A 16675-nucleotide genomic window follows, 5' to 3' on the forward strand; every position below is an offset into this window, starting at 1 on the left:
ACTGCCACATAACCCTTCATCATTCATTAAATACCCCCTTCCAACTTGTAGCCCTCTCTCAACTTTAGATTTGCACAAATATATGCAAAGGTAAAACCAAACAAACAATTAATAAATTATAAAATTCTATTTCCTTTTCAAGGATCCATCTCCAATATTCTATAACATGAACACACAACATTACTCAGTACAACATATTAGCTGAAACATAGTTAACAATAAAAAGTATAACCTTGCAATATCTCATATGGTTACATAAATCAACATCATCTTACAATCACACATATCCTACAGCAACAGACCACTCCAATCCTGTTCAGAAAAATATCCCACCTACCCCACCATCAATCCCCCTGTGCTGCACGAGGGGTGGCTCAACTAACCCCACAAACAGCCATGTCCCAGCTTGTGTTGCTGCCTGTCCCTGAGATTGGAAAAAACCTCACTCTTCCCCATAGCCACTTCACACATGCTCCTTTCCTTACCACCCAGTCATGGCTTCCCCTGAGAGACATTTCCAGGTGTGCGAATACCAGCCTCCCCTACCTTAGAGAAACAGGGGTATGGCTGCTTTGCCCAATTCCCTCCACTGGGGTGACCAGCTGTCCCGATTTTATAGAGACAGTCCCAATTTTTGGGTCTTTTTCTTATATAGGCTCCTATTAACCTCCACCCCCAGCCCAATTTTTCACACTTGCTGTCCGGGCACCTTACCCTCCACTGAAAGAAAGGTGGTTTCCCACAGTCTTGCTCTCCTTCTCCACATGGACGGAAGAGAAGTGGGGCACTGACATTGTATCTCAATCAACCAGCACAAAGCTTCATATTTTACTGAACCAGATAAGTGTTTATATTTATTCACTCTGTGCCCCAAAGGCAGATAGCTGGGCTTCCTGCAGTTTTGAAACCTACAGCTGATACTGTATTTATTATTGGTCAAGCCACTGAAAAACCACCAGTGTGCCAGTTTCTCGGCAGGGTTGGCATTCATACCTGTAGTGAGGAATGGGCTGTTCCATCTGAAACAAGAATCTCAGATCTATAGGAAGCAATTCAACTGCCCATCTGAAATACAGAGGACTTGGGTAAAAGAGAGCCACACCTGGGGAGCAGGGAGTGAAGTGTCACTCAGGGATGTAGGAAGAACTATGACATCTCCAACTGAAATGGTACAGAGGTCAGCTGTCTGAACACAGGTTGACTAGTGTGCTGTATCACAGGGAGGAGGAAATACTAACAGTTTTTATAACCTGAAATGCAAACCCTGGCTTGTCCCATCGTCATGGAAAGAAAACAATAGTGGATGACAACATATTAAATGCCAAGTCAGAGACATGTCACAGCAGGAGATTTGAAGTAGAACTTGCTTTCCCTGGAATGGCACAAAGAAATTTTTTTTTTTGCAGAACATCTCTAGTCCTGAAAGGTTGGGGCTGAATTGCCCTCACTTCAACGCACTTCACTACTGTATGCAGTCCACATACCACTAGGGTAGTGCTGTGCTTAACACACGCTTGCTCCTGGAGCGTGAAGGTGGTATACAGATCATAATTCCCTAACAGAACACAGTCCCATAAAGGAACTGGAATGCTCTGTGAAAGGCAGATTTAATCTCCCAGCTGTCCCTTAAGAGCCATCCACCATAAAACTATATTGGCTCCTGCCAGATCTGCATGAGGAATAATGGACAGCTGAACAGAGATAGCTAAAGCCAAATAAATGAATGCAATACAATTCCATGTTTCAATCAGATATTTCTAGCCTCTCATGCTACCTTACTGCTGATACCTCTATGCTGGATTGAAACATTTAATAACCCCACCCACAAATATACTAGGGGCCTCAGAGGAAACAGTCCCTGCCCCCCAAAAAATCATCTTAAAAAGATCTTGCAAAGACTGAAAAGATCCAGGAAAGGGCAATGAAGATGGTTTTAAGTCTAGTTAGGACTTCTATGAGAGAGAAGTCTCAAAATCTACAGTTATTTAGCCTGCAAAGAGAAGAAAGTTTGTGAGGAATTTACTAATGTATTGACAATTATAAAGAGTGAAAACAAATCACTCTGAACACAGCGTCACCTATACTATAGTGTAGTGCTACACTAAAAACAATAATAACAATGGCACCACATTCCCACCACTCAATTGCTCTGGTGCCAATAAGACTGAAAACGCGCAAGTGACAGCATACGCTCAGACATGATGGGGCTGAGGAGCAGATGTTAACTGAAGGCATAATTTGGCTTGCAGAGTATTTATGACAATGTGCAAGTCAGAAAACACAATGTGGCTTGAGATCGTGAAGCAAAAGCGAGACCACTCTCTGCTGCCAACAATATCCTTAGGACACCAGGCTTTGTAACTAACTATTTCAACAGAATCAGTCAATGCAATCAGAAAGATAGCAAAAAGGCTGCAAGACAAAAGCCCCAGGAGAAGAATAGCTGCCTCACACATCAGAGTCGGAGACCTCCTGGACTATGACCAGGGAGACCGGCTGGATCCCCTGACGCTCGCTCGGTGCATGGGGCTCTCCAGACCTCATACTCCCCGGTGCGTATTTCAGGAGGTGAGGGCCACTTTGCCACCCACTGCTTGTGTTTTCCTCGACCAGGTCCTGTGAGAGGGCACTCCCCGCCCACCCTCCACCCCAGGCCCTCCGGACCTTTTCATCAGGCCCCCGCCCCTTTACCGTGAGCCGGCTACACGAGTTGCAGCCGGTTCGGTTCCAGACCACGCCAAGGAAACATCTGTATATGCTTGTGCTCCACAGCCTTCACGTCCTCACCCTCGCGTCCTGCCCTGACACAAGGTGGCAGGACATCCTGCCACCTCTGGAGAGCGAGGAACCACTGTGAGCCAACCTATATTCCACCCTAGTCCCGAGGCCCACCGGGGACATCAGCTGGCAGCTCCTCACAGAGCCGTGAGCACGGGCGTGTACTTGGCACAGTTCACTCCCCTCCTGGACACCTGCCCCTTTTCCGGCGTGAGGGAGACCCTGGCGCATGTATATCTGGAGTGCACCAGGTTGCAGCCCCTATTCCAGCTCCTCTTGGATATATTATTACAGTTTTGGTTGCACTTTTTCCCCTCACCTGTTCATCTACGCACCCCCTCTCCGTGGCCCCACAAAGTCGCAGGACCTCCTTGTCAACCTCCTCCTAGCCCTGGCCAAAATGGCCATCTACAAAACCAGGGAGAGGAGGTTGACCGACGGGGTTTTCTGTGACTGTCGGACCTATTTCCGCTCCGCAGTCCGTTCACACATCCGGGCAGAGTTCCTCTGGGCGGCACCCTCTGGCTCCCTTGACAACTTTGAGGAGCAATGGGCGCTCTCCAGGGTTCTTGGCTCGGTGTGCCTGTCAGGTTCCCTTCGTTTAACCCTGTGACCTCGCTCCCATTCCTGTTATCTCCTTAGTTGTCTCCCAGAATTATTTGGAATCCCGGACCTGTGGTTCCTCCCCTTGGGCCGGGAGAGGGTCCTTTAGCAGTACTTCCTGGATCCCAACAGGACTCAATCCAGGAAAGGCCAAACCAATGATGATGGGACTGAAGAATCCAGATGAGGGTCTGGACACAGCATCTATGCATTTGTCATCTCCAGACTAGATTACTGCTATACATTGTATCCAAGGGTAAAAGCAGAAGCTCATGCAGAACAAGGCGGACCACATAAGCAGGATGAGAAAATAAGAGATCGTCACCCAAGTCTCAGTGCACTTCTAATGCCAACAGTCTTGGCTCAGGATGCAACTATGTCTGAGACCACTTCTCCATCCATGACCCAAGATAATTCTGCCTATGGCATAAGGCAGCTGGCAAAATCCAGCACAAAGATAAAACATTCTCAGTCCAGATGACTAGACTGTGGAATCAGCTACCAGAACAAGCACGTAGATCTAATTTACCTTTTCAGTACTTCGAAGCTAGAGTGAGGAGTTCTATAAGAACAACCAAGACAGAATATATATACTATTATATAGTTCATGGGGTGACAGCCAGAGATACTCTTTTCTTACTTGTAAGATGAGCAAATTTGATATGGAGTTGTGGGGTCAATTTTTACTGCCACTTCTCAGGACAGAACTGCACCTGAAATATCAGCACATTTAGACCAAAAGGAATTATCACTTTAGGTAGCAAATAGCATATGCAATTCACTGCCACGGTTGAGTCAAATTTTTAAGTGGCTGGATAATTTTAGACCACTGAAGGGTTTTGCAGTTTTATAATCTATAATAAGACCTAGATACCAGTGTTCACAGTGCTTTAGAAATGCTTTGTGATTGGGTAATTTTATGCCCTATTGCCTGCCATTGTCATGAGAGAATCCCCATTCTCACCCCCCTGCTACCACATGCAGCAAATGTGCAATTGGCCAAGTGCATTCTGGAGGTTTTTCTTCCATACCATCAGGCATCAAGCAACATCAGTGGCAGGACAATGAAACTGATCTGATCCGATCGTATCAAAATGACAAATCTCAATCTGGGAACCCTTATTTTAGGGACTGCTAATTTCATGACATGGTGAGCAGTGGTAATCTGATACACGCCTACCAGACAATCTGGGTTTGATAGAGACAGCGATCACAGCCACTAGAAAATAATTTCTTTGTGTTCTGAATTTTAACCACTTTCTCAAGTGGCAACATTACTGTTTATTTTCTGGCATGCTCTAAATCAGGCAGAGAGATGGCTCTTCATGGGACATTTCCAGGATGATCATCATTCCTGACTCAGTAGCTGGAGACTTAATGAGAAAAGTTTGTAGAGCACCCCAGCTAAAGACTCTACAGTCAAGATTATAGAGACTTCATGTGAAGCACTATAGAAGAGGAATACAGAGAGGAAGGTCAGTGGACAGGGTGCTAATCTGAGACCCAGGTTCAATACCCAGCTCTGACATAGGCTACCTGCGTGAACTTGAGCAAGTCACCTAGTCTCTCTGTGCCTCCATTCCCCTTCTGTCCAACGGGGATAATAGCACTGCTCTACCTCAGTGCAGGTTGTGAGGTGCACAAGTACTATAGTAATGAACGAGGACCCGATAAGTACCTAAAAGAGAGAGAAATCTGGTAAATCAGTTCTACCTGGAAATCTGTTCTTTTCACAAGTGTGTGACACCTACTATTTGTTGTTTACTAGATTATTTTACCATAAACTGATTTTTTCTGTTTTTTCCCCCCTTAGATTTTCTGTTTGAATAATGTTCAGCAATTAAAACAATTACACTAGATGCAGCACATGATACTAAACAAACAAAACTAGATAGGTACGGGTAAGTCATATCAGATAAAATGAGCGCGTCCATCACATTAGACTATACAAGTTTTGCAAGTCTCCCAAAAGCCTCTTGAGACCTTATTACATTTTGCAAAGGGACGCAGGCAGGCCAAGTGAGCATAGTACCATCGTATTACAGCCAAATACAAAGAAAATGGATATTGTGCTTTTCAGCTAGAGAGAGCTGAATTGAACTTAATTTAATAAAGTCCAAGGGTTGCTTAGATATGTTTGTTTCCATCATCCCTTGGAATTTCAAGATCAGCTGGGTATTGACTGAAAGTTCAGGGTCCAAGTGGTCACAGAGAATCAAAACGAGCAGCAAAATTTGTAAAGATCTCTCTTACTGCAGGGAAAAGTTGCTTGCCCCACGCAGATTAGCCAGTCAGGGGCCACCACTAGGTGCATCTGTTGAGCATACTGTATTATAATCCAATTAACACTGCCACAACCATAGACATCCAATAGAACGTCTTCCCAAAATGCTGGTAGTTACTCATGCCTGAATTGTGTATTAAATGCAAGCGTAACAATTCCAGCTCCCTGCTATCGTTTACCAAAATGTAAACTGGCTACACAAAGCCTAATTTTTGCAAACATTTGGCAAAAGTCCACTGTATTCTGGCTTACTAGCAGATACCCGGCCTGCTCAGAAGCATTCTGAATGAGGCAGAAAAGGAAAGGAACCGAGGCCGGGTCCACATTACAGACATCGCTGGCATAGACAAGGGTGCTATGAGGTGTGATTTGTGACCAAACACATGTGCCAGCAAAAGCCCTTAGCGTAGATGCAGTTATACTTGCAAAATAAGCTTAAAATAAGATCTATCCACAACAAGCAAGGAGTGCTCTGGCAGTACAGATACCAATATGGCTATACTGGCAAAGCACTTCTAGTGTAGACCTGTCTGAGTGTACTCCACTTGCCTACAATGATGTTCAATTTAAGGGCGTAACTCAGCTGCTTATGCCCATAGTGGCAATGAACCGGAGTATCAACTTTTGAGAGCCATAGAAAGAGCAAGTGGCTCAGTTAGTGCATGTGTTGTAAAAAGCCTTGGCACCCATCACAGGTTGGTGCTTCAGAAGAAGGCTCGTTTATTCAGTGTCACATCCTGAGGTATATATGCCCTTGTTGAGTGGAGAGAGATGTCAAACACTGAATCAGAAGGAGCAAGCTGAATAGGAAGGGGAAAGCTGCTGTTTACACAGAGACCATCTGGTAATCAGAAAAAATGGCAGGATAACGTAGCAGTGAAATTCTGATTTTCTCTAACGCCAACCCACACGCACACACCAACTTAACAGATAGTGAATTATAGGTCAAAAATGAAAAAACAGTAATATGACTTTAAGTAACCTCATGATATTACATACAGTAGTCACCCCCTCGTTCCTATAACTCCACTTTGTCTGCTGTCATCTCTCCCTGGGTCAAGCTTCAGAGTAGCAGCCGTGTTAGTCTGTATTCGCAAAAAGAAAAGGAGGACTTGTGGCACCTTAGAGACTAACAAATTTATTTGAGCAGAAGCTTCCGTGAGCTACAGCTCACTTCATCGGATGCATTTGGTGGGAAAAAAAAGCCACCAAATGCATCCGATGAAGTGAGCTGTAGCTCACGAAAGCTTCTGCTCAAACAAACTTGTTAGTCTCTAAGGTGCCACAAGTCCTCCTTTTCTTTTTGGGTCAAGCTGTGGCTCGTCTAACCTAGCCTGTAAGTGCCTCAGACGGGCGCTGCGTCTTCGTAGGTGTCTGACGAGCTACCCACTCTGAGGACGATATACGGATAACAAGACAGTGAACTGCCAATATGGGAAGCCAGATCCACTGCCACTCCCATGTAACCAAACCACCTACCGCTACCATCCACAGAAACAAATGCTTCAAAACGAACGGCGCGGTCGCTTGGGGCTGGGCCCAGACAAAAGCCCAGGAGAAAGCCCACAAACCCCCAAAGCCCCAGCGGGCAGGGAAGACCGTTTCAAGCCACACCTTCTGCTCTACCCTGGCAGAAGGAGAGAGAAGTCAAGGCCTAGGGCTCTGTACGTCTGGGAAGAGAGCCGAGGGCACAGACCATACCTCCCGCCGGGCGGCTGGTATTTCTGCTGCCTGTCCGGGTGCCCGGACACCCCCCCAAAGGAGGCAGTGGCTCCGAAAGGCTACTTACGGCCGGGCCGTCGGTGGTGGTATAGCGGATGATGATCTGGAAGGGCTGGTGAGGCTGCAGGGCAGCGGGCAGGGAGATGGTGAGGGAGGAGCCGTAGTCAGCGAAGGGGTCTACCCTGAAGACCAGAGGGCAGGGGGCGGCGGAAGGGTCGGGGAAGCTGGGGAAGGGAGGGGGCGGCGGGTCGGGGGCCGGGGGGGCGGCGGGCGCGGGGCTGGGCGGGAGGGCAGCGAGCTGGGCCCGGGCCCCGGGCTCAGGGGCCGGCCCGGGGGTGGCAGGCGCGGAGAGGGGGGTGGAGGCGGTGGAAGGGGCGGACAGGGAGGACGAGGAGCCCGCGGAGGGCTCGGGCAGGAGCGGGGCGAGGGCACAGGCGGAGCCGCAGGGCAGGAGCGGGTCGGCCGGCGGGGGGCCCGCGGGGAAGGCGAAGGCGCAGGGCCCCTCCCCGGCCGGGGCGCGGCGGTAGCCGGCCGAGAGGACGCGCAGGGCCGGGTGCGTGTCCAGCACCAGGGCCCGGGGCCGGGCCCGCAGGCCGCAGAGCTCCAGCACCAGGCAGCCCGCCAGCGCGCGGGCCGCGGGCCGCAGCTCCAGCCCCAGGTGCAGGTGGCGGAGGCGGAAGAGCTGCGAGCTCGAGGCCGAGGCCACGTCCGGCGGGGGGTCGGGCGGGGGCGGCGGCGGCGGCGGCGGCGGCGCCTCGGGCCCGGGCGGGGGCCCCTTGCGGCAGCAGCACAGGCCGGGCGGCCGCGGAGCCGGAGCCGCCATGGAGCGGCGGAGGCGGCGGCGGCGGCGGCCGCTATGTGAAATCCATGGGCGGGGAGGCGGGAGGCCCCGCGGCCGAGGGCACCGGGGGGAGGAGAGCCGCGCAGGCCCCGCTCGGCACCGGCCCACGGGAGCGCCGGACCCGGCCGGCAGCGCGGAGAAGGGGCGGGAAGGCGGCCGCCAGGGGGCGCCGGGGACGGAAATTCCCGGCCGCGGCCGCCAGGGGGCGCCGCAGGGCGCGAGCGATCGGCGGGGCGCGGCCGCCAGGGGGCGCCCGGGAAGGGAACGTGCCGGGAGCCAGGGGAGGGTAGCGCGGCTACGCCCCCTGCTGGAGCCCCGCGGGAGTCGCTAGGCCGATGCTTGGCTCCCCAAGGCCCCAGCTGCAGGGGGCACCACCCACCCCTGGCATGGCAGGGAGGGCTGGAGGCTGCTGCTGGGCTACTGGGGGCGGCCCGCACGCAGTGTCCCCCCATGGCACAGACCCCCCCTTCTTCAGGGGCAACCCGCACCAGCCTGCCACCCAGACACCCCCTCCTCCAGGGGGACAGCCCACACCCGGCGTCCACCCCCACGGCACAGACCCCCCCTTCTTCAGGGGCAACCCGCACCAACCTGCCACCCAGACACCCCCTCCTCCAGGGGGACAGCCCACACCCGGCGTCCACCCCCATGGCACAGACACCCCCTTCTTCAGGGGCAACCCGCACCCACCATCCACCCAGACACCCCCTTCTCCAGGGGGACAGCCCACACCCGGCGTCCACCCCCATGGCACAGACACCCCCTTCTTCAGGGGCAACCCACACCCACCATACACCCAGACACCCCCTTCTCCAGGGGGACAGCCCACACCCAGCGTCCATCCCCATGGCACAGACACCCCCTTCTTCAGGGGCAACCCGCACCAACCTGCCACCCAGACACCCCCTCCTCCAGGGGGACAGCCCACACCCGGCGTCCACCCCCACGGCACAGACCCCCCCTCCCTCAGGGCAACCCACACCCACCATCCACCCAGACACCCCCTTCTCCAGGGGGACAGCCCGCGCCCAGTGTCCACCCATGGCACAGACAGCCCCTTCTTCAGGGGCAACCTGCACCCACCATCCACCTGCCACCCAGACACCCCCTCCTCTAAGGGCACAGCCCACACCCAGTGTCCACCCATGGCACAGACAGCCCCTTCTTCAGGGGCAACCTGCACCCACCATCCACCCAGACACCCCCTTCTCCAGGGGCACAGCCCACACCCGGCGTCCACCCCCATGGCACAGATCCCCCCTCCCTCAGGGCAACCCGCACCCACCATCCACCCAGACACCCCCTTCTCCAGGGGGACAGCCCACACCCGGCGTCCACCCCCATGGCACAGACCCCCCCTCCCTCAGGGCAACCCACACCCACCATCCACCCAGACACCCCCTTCTCCAGGGGGAGAGCCCGCGCCCAGTGTCCACCCATGGCACAGACAGCCCCTTCTTCAGGGGCAACCTGCACCCACCATCCACCCAGACACCCCCTTCTCCAGGGGCACAGCCCACACCCGGCGTCCACCCCCATGGCACAGACCCCCCCTCCCTCAGGGCAACCCGCACCCACCATCCACCCAGATACCCCCTTCTCCAGGGGGACAGCCCACACCCACCATCCACCCAGACACCCCCTCCTCCAGGGGCACAGCCCACACCCGGCGTCCACCCCCATGGCACAAACCCCCCCTCCCTCAGGGCAACCCACACCCACCCAGACACCCCCTTCTCCAGGGGCACAGCCCGCGCCCAGTGTCCACCCATGGCACAGACACCCCCTTCTTCAGGGGCAACCCGCACCCACCATCCACCCAGACACCCCCTCCTCCAGGGGGAAAGCCCACACCCAGCGTCCACCCCCATGGCACAGACACCCCCTTCTTCAGGGGCAACCCTCACCCACCATCCACCCAGACACCCCCTTCTCCAGGGGGAAAGCCCACACCCAGCGTCCACCCCCATGGCACAGACACCCCCTTCTTCAGGGGCAACCCGCACCAACCTGCCACCCAGACACCCCCTCCTCCAGGGGCACAGCCCACACCCGGCGTCCACCCCCATGGCACAGACCCCCCCTCCCTCAGGGCAACCCACACCCACCATCCACCCAGACACCCCCTTCTGCAGGGGGACAGCCTGCGCCCAGTGTCCACCCATGGCACAGACAGCCCCTTCTTCAGGGGCAACCTGCACCCACCATCCACCTGCCACCCAGACACCCCCTCCTCTAAGGGCACAGCCCACACCCAGTGTCCACCCATGGCACAGACAGCCCCTTCTTCAGGGGCAACCTGCACCCACCATCCACCCAGACACCCCCTTCTCCAGGGGCACAGCCCACACCCGGCGTCCACCCCCATGGCACAGACCCCCCCTCCCTCAGGGCAACCCGCACCCACCATCCACCCAGACACCCCCTTCTCCAGGGGGACAGCCCACACCCGGCGTCCACCCCCATGGCACAGACCCCCCCTCCCTCAGGGCAACCCGCACCCACCATCCACCCAGACACCCCCTTCTCCAGGGGGACAGCCCACACCCACCATCCACCCAGACACCCCCTCCTCCAGGGGCACAGCCCACACCCGGCGTCCACCCCCATGGCACAAACCCCCCCTCCCTCAGGGCAACCCACACCCACCCAGACACCCCCTTCTCCAGGGGCACAGCCCGCGCCCAGTGTCCACCCATGGCACAGACACCCCCTTCTTCAGGGGCAACCCGCACCCGCCATCCACCCAGACACCCCCTTCTCCAGGGGGAAAGCCCACACCCAGCGTCCACCCCCATGGCACAGACACCCCCTTCTTCAGGGACAACCCGCACCCACCATCCACCCAGACACCCCCTCCTCCAGGGGGACAGCCCACACCCAGCGTCCACCCCCATGGCACAGACACCCCCTTCTTCAGGGGCAACCCACACCCACCATCCACCCAGACACCCCTTCCTCCAGGGGGACAGCCCGCGCCCAGTGTCCACCCATGGCACAGACACCCCCTTCTTCAGGGGCAACCCGCACCCACCATCCACCCAGACACCCCCTTCTCCAGGGGGAAAGCCCACACCCAACGTCCACCCCCATGACACAGACACTCCCTTCTTCAGGGGCAACCCACACCCACCACGTGCCCCAACTCCCCATGGCTCAGCTCCCTCTCTCCAGTTCACTCCATAGGGCAAATTCAAACTCTTAGGCCTGGTCTGCACTAAAAAGTTAAGTCGGCCCAGCTGTTTCACTCAGGGGGGTGAAAAATCCACAGCCCTGAGCAATGTATCTATACCCACTTAACCCCTGCTGTGGACATGCTAGGCTGATGGAAGAATTCTTCCATAGACCTAGCTACCGCTCTTGGGGTGGTGGATTACCTATGCCGATGGGAGAACCCCTCTCATTGAGGTAGGTAGACTACAGCAGCACAGCTGTAGCCTTCCAAGTGTAGACAAGCCCTTACACTCTTGTGACCTGTCACTCCAAACTAATGCAGATCCACAGGTCCATTTAAACTGCTACTTCCTGCCTAGCTGGTCACACCTGCCTACTTCCAACTGTCCCTGTTCAAACACCCCACCCCATCCTACTCCAAACTGCCACCACTACCAGGCCCAGTTCCACTTGTCCCTACCAGCGCTCCTTCGGGTCTGTTTGTGTGTGTAGTATGACAGCGCTCCAGTTTAAACCCTATGGTCGCAGCAGCATTGGCAAGGAGGGTGGGAGGCTGGCGTGGTAGCACCAGGGCAGAATACTGGGAGCCGGTGCGGTGCTCGTCATTGGGTACTTTCCCTGGTAGTGGATGCATAGGGCCTGGCCCTAGGTTCCACAGCAGCAGGAGGAGGAGATGGAGCCTTCTCAAGAATGGTGCATTGAACAGCACTGACTGAACTCCATAAAGGGTGCACCTGTGTGCAGCTTCTCGGACATCCAACCACTGCCCACTTGGAATTGTTACAGGGCCCCCTGGAGCCTTTGATCTCATTGCCCCAAACCATCCAGTTGCAAATTCAGAGCCTTTGTCTTGCCAGGGTACAATAAAATTGCTGATTTCCACTGCTCTCTTCCTAGCCCCTCCACCCCCATGGCTTCCTTGAAGTTAAGTAAGGGACACAGTTTTGCCAGGGTGCTTGCAGCGCAGATGGAAATGTAGCTACCCTCTCCTCCCAATCACAGTGATAAGTGTCCATCACCTGCTCTAGCCTGCAGACTGCACTGGATTAAGAAAACAGGCCCTGTTTAATTTTCAAAATCTGGTCACCCTCCGTGCTGTGGCTATGATGGGAACTTGTCACCTTTGATGTATGTATGGGGGGGGGAGCTAAACTTCTTTCTGGTCACTTATCCCCTGCAGCAATGTTGCAGAGTGGAGATGGGATGGACGGTCAGCACCAATAGCACCTTATGCATAACAAATGTCCCAGACCCCAATTCTGAAGCCTTCATATCTCCCATAACTTGCTTTCTGATTACAAAGGAACATGGATGCTACTGCCACAGGCTGGGAAAGGGGCAGGAACCACTTTGAACCAAGTAACAAGCTTCTCCCACATTATACACTAACTTGTTTCTGTCTCTGTGAAATTTCTTTTTTGCAGGCAGTGGTGGGGGAAAGAAGTAGGTGAAAGAGGGAGGTTTGCTGGATCCAAACATAAGTAAATCCCTCAAAGCCTGAGGCCCACCTCTCTAGGGATGGTGTACAGGAAACCTGACTGACCCATGCTGACTCCAAATTCCATTTCCCCTTTTATTGAAGACACATCTATTCAGCAAGGGGCAGCAGGGTTGGTGAAAGCATGGGGGTAGTGACAGCAGCTTGGAGAAACCTCCACAGCCCTGTGGTGAGCCCAGCTGCACCTTCTGGCCAAGTTCTCCCTGGATCTCCATATTTTTCTTTCTGCTTAGGAACTGAAGGCAAGAGCCCTGGTGTTAGCTCATTGGTGTGACCTGAACTTGGCAATTGCACTGAGGGTGAGACAAAACAGCAGATTTTCAAGAACTGTCCAAAATATGGATTTGGGTGAAAGGCTCCAACCCACTCTTCATTAACGAATCTGTGACTTGTGGTCGCAGTAGATCATTAAATACAAAGAAACATGAAGCGAACAATGCTTTCTGTGCTGCTCATCTGCATACTAACACCCAGAAAACTTTTCTACTTTTGTTCCACTTCTTCCCTGTGGCAGTGATGGCTGGGCTGTGAGCACCAGGTTCTTTGCTATTATATTCAGGCCTAGATCCTGAAAATCTGTATGCGACATGACTGGAAATACAAGAGTTGGTGTGGGTAGAGGATGGGTGTTTAAGAAGACATGGGCATAAACATTATCCAGTCTACGCTAATAAGGGGGTTAAGTAAGCTCTACACTCCCCTCTCAGGCCTCCCTCCTACTACAGGGCAGAATCTCATTAATGTCAGACTGGGGTCCCTTATGCTCCCTGTCCTGCTCAGCACTTAAACTTGTATCATCCTGTACTGGGCATCGTGGAAATAATCTGCTGTACTCTTAAAGAAACTGATCTGTCTTAAAGGGAAAGTCAGCTCCAGATTGATACATCAAGAGAAACCCCCGATGGTGAGAACTACTCAGCAGTGGGACTCTGCCAACAGCCCTGCTGCTCAGCCAGCGATTTGTGTGCCTCAAAGAAACGCCTTCACGCAACAAGAGTGTACAAAACCCAAAATAGTTTTATTCGCTTTTTCAGATTTTTGCCTCGACAAAACATTTTGCAAACATGCTAAGGCTACAAAATGTCCAAGTTGACAAAGACATGCAATGCTGAGCATTCAATAAGTCACGGCTATAACTGGAGTGACCACTCCCACCTGGGCCCCGGGGCCCACAGAACAGGGATGGTGTACAGTAATTATGGTAACGTACCACACAGGACTCAGCAACCTGAGGTAGGTCTCTTTACAGTAAGAAAATAACTTCCTTCCAGTGTCACACCCTGATCAGTAGGAACCTGTTCAAAGTTGCAGAAGACTTTGGGGTGTTAAGCTAATACGTGTGCAAGACCAAAACAGGAAATGCTGATGTATTATAAGCTTAGTGTAAGTGAGCAGCTTGAAGGGGGAGTGTTATGTATGCCTATAAGAACCAACCTCAACCTGTAAGGAGCATTAGCAGCTTCAAGATAAAGGATTCAACTGGAGCAGCTCAGGAAAGAAAAAAGACTTTAGTGCCAGCAACCCAGGGTTTGGATTTGAACTTCAGAGAGCAATCGTTTTACTGTAGGTTGTTCTATAAACATTTAGATTCTAATCACCAGTTAGATCAGCAAAGCAGGAGTTTGGTTATTTTAATAGAAACAAAACCCAAACTCCATTGATACATTAGGGAATTGCCCCAGGACACTGCACGAGAAAGAGCTGCTGCATTCCCATCACTGCACCAGGACACAGTGATCGTGGAACTTTCCTGTGACCACGAAGTGGTCTTCTCCCTGAACCACTCAGGAGATCATAAAAAAGCTACCCTGGGAAAGCATCATGGGAAGCAGCTGCCACCATGAACATTAGTGATGCTCCAAACAGCTTTAACAATAGTTACGATGCAATAGAGTTACACCACAGAGCCCTTCCCCCTTGTGCAGGACGACAACGATGGAACATTGAAGGACACTACTGCAAAGCTTCACTTCCATTCAGACACGCAGAAAATCCGGCACTACGAAAAGACCAGCTGTAAGAGACTAAATGGTGTCTGATACAGTCTGATAAAGCCAGCTCTCTAGTACCGTAAACTGTACAAAAATTATAGAAAAGAATATGCACTGTTATTAATACAGTGCTCATTTTAATATAAAATAAACAGCTTACATTTCCACTGTAAATATAGGCTATGTACAGAATTATGTATAGATATAGCTACATGTATAAAGCTTCATTATAGGCCTCTGATACATTTATAACTATGGCTCCCTGAGCCATTTGTAGAGTGCATTTAGTAACAAAAAAATTTAGTAATATGAATATGGAATAAATACAATAAAAACAGGAAGAATTCTTACAGGGTTTTAAAAAGTCTCCGGTTTGACACATTGTGCTAAAAATTAAAAAGATGAAAAGGCAATAATCTGCTTTGAGAATGAGGAGCAGGCCTGCCACAGGCAGGGATTGGAAACCTCCAAATTAAAGTGACTGTATCCTGAATTTTAGCCCTTGACAGCAACCTTGTTGTCTGCAGCAGCAAACATGGCATAAAAGCGCGAGTTCTCATTGGACAGAAGGGCAGGCGGAGTGTCGAATTCCACTACCTAAAACAAATAAGGTGGGGAGTTTTCATTAATGAAATTCAGCATAAAACAAATTGCCACAACAGAGGGTATGCTAACATCAAAGTGGGGACTCAATGCAAGGGACTATGCCCAGGACAGCTATATTTCAGGTCCCAATCTGACTCCCTGCCCTCATCATCTCCTGAGGCCACACAGACAGACTGCATAATGCCAAGTTTGGGGCACCCCTTATTTGCTTAGCATCTTTTTTCAAATCATTCCATGGATGCCCACATGCTAGAAAGACTTCAACAGCTGACAGCCTCCTGGTTCATTATCCAGGCCTCCTTTTGCAGATCTGGCTTTAGCCTAATGGCATCTGCTTTAAGATTTTAGATTGTATTCTATTAGGACTGAAACCTCTTTTACCTTCCCCCTTTCATTTTCTTACCACCATCAAGAGTTTCCATTATTTTTTTCCAAGCATCCAACCCCCCAGGAAGACAGAGTCCCACCCCAAAGAGCATTGTAAAGAGGGAGGAATGAAGAGCACCCAGCAATGGATGAAGACAACAATAAGAGCACATAATTATTCAGAGGGCACAGATGCCTCTTGGTGCCTTCACCAAATTAGTCTTAAAAGCCTAGACATGGCTCCTGCTTCACGTGCCAGCTAGAGTTTTAATGAGAATTAGTGCTCCCAGCTCCCTACCAGCCCAGAGTGCAAGAGCAAACTCTGACCCGCAGCAGCAGGACAATGACAGGTGGCATGGTAACAGTCTATACCTATTTGAAGGGTGTAAACGTCAAGCAGGGATAGAAATTACTTAGACAGGGGTGTAACTTGGAGGAATGGGAAAAAATTAAGAAAATGTAGGCTAAACTTTAGGAAGAAAAAAAAAGTTTCCTAAGATGAGACTGATCCAGCTGTGGAATAGTCTCTTGGGGGCCGGGGTGCATATGTCCCGTCTCTGGGAACATTTCAAATGAGACTGGACAAAACACTAGGAATGTACAATAGTGAGCAACCCTGCACTGGCTCAGAGACAGACTTGATGGGACCCAACGGGTCTTTCCTTCTCTGACTTCTAGGACCACACCATATTCTTCACATTTGGAGTTCACTGTATAGAGCCCCTATATGAAAATCTGAAGCATGTCTCTCACAGCCAATTACTGTAGGGATGCACAACAGCGCCAGGGCAAACAGCACTGAACCCTACGGA

General features: G+C 52.0%; 2 protein-coding genes and 1 long non-coding RNA gene across 7 annotated transcripts in view; 1 reads left to right on the forward strand and 2 right to left on the reverse strand.

Moving 5' to 3' along the window:
• RNPEPL1 (arginyl aminopeptidase like 1) overlaps positions 1–8365 on the reverse strand; it is a 29346-nt gene extending 20981 nt beyond the window's left edge. The window contains 1 exon segment of the mRNA XM_043492538.1: positions 7455–8365. Within this exon segment, the coding sequence (XP_043348473.1) occupies positions 7455–8210 (756 nt within the window). The 5' untranslated portion in view covers positions 8211–8365.
• Positions 7017–14986, forward strand: LOC122455828. Its single transcript, XR_006274318.1, has 2 exons — positions 7017–7502; positions 12827–14986. It is a non-coding gene; the product is annotated as an uncharacterized LOC122455828 (long non-coding RNA).
• ABCC5 (ATP binding cassette subfamily C member 5) overlaps positions 13900–16675 on the reverse strand; it is a 63510-nt gene continuing 60734 nt past the window's right edge. For all 5 annotated transcript variants that reach the window (XM_043492536.1, XM_038415588.2, XM_038415589.2 and 2 more), the window contains one exon: positions 13900–15488. In XM_043492536.1, coding sequence (XP_043348471.1) covers positions 15387–15488 — 102 coding nt within the window. In that variant the 3' untranslated portion in view covers positions 13900–15386. The remainder of the gene's footprint in view (positions 15489–16675) is intronic.

The sequence above is a fragment of the Dermochelys coriacea genome, chromosome 9 (assembly GCF_009764565.3).
Source record: "Dermochelys coriacea isolate rDerCor1 chromosome 9, rDerCor1.pri.v4, whole genome shotgun sequence".
NCBI lineage: Eukaryota > Metazoa > Chordata > Testudines > Dermochelyidae > Dermochelys > Dermochelys coriacea.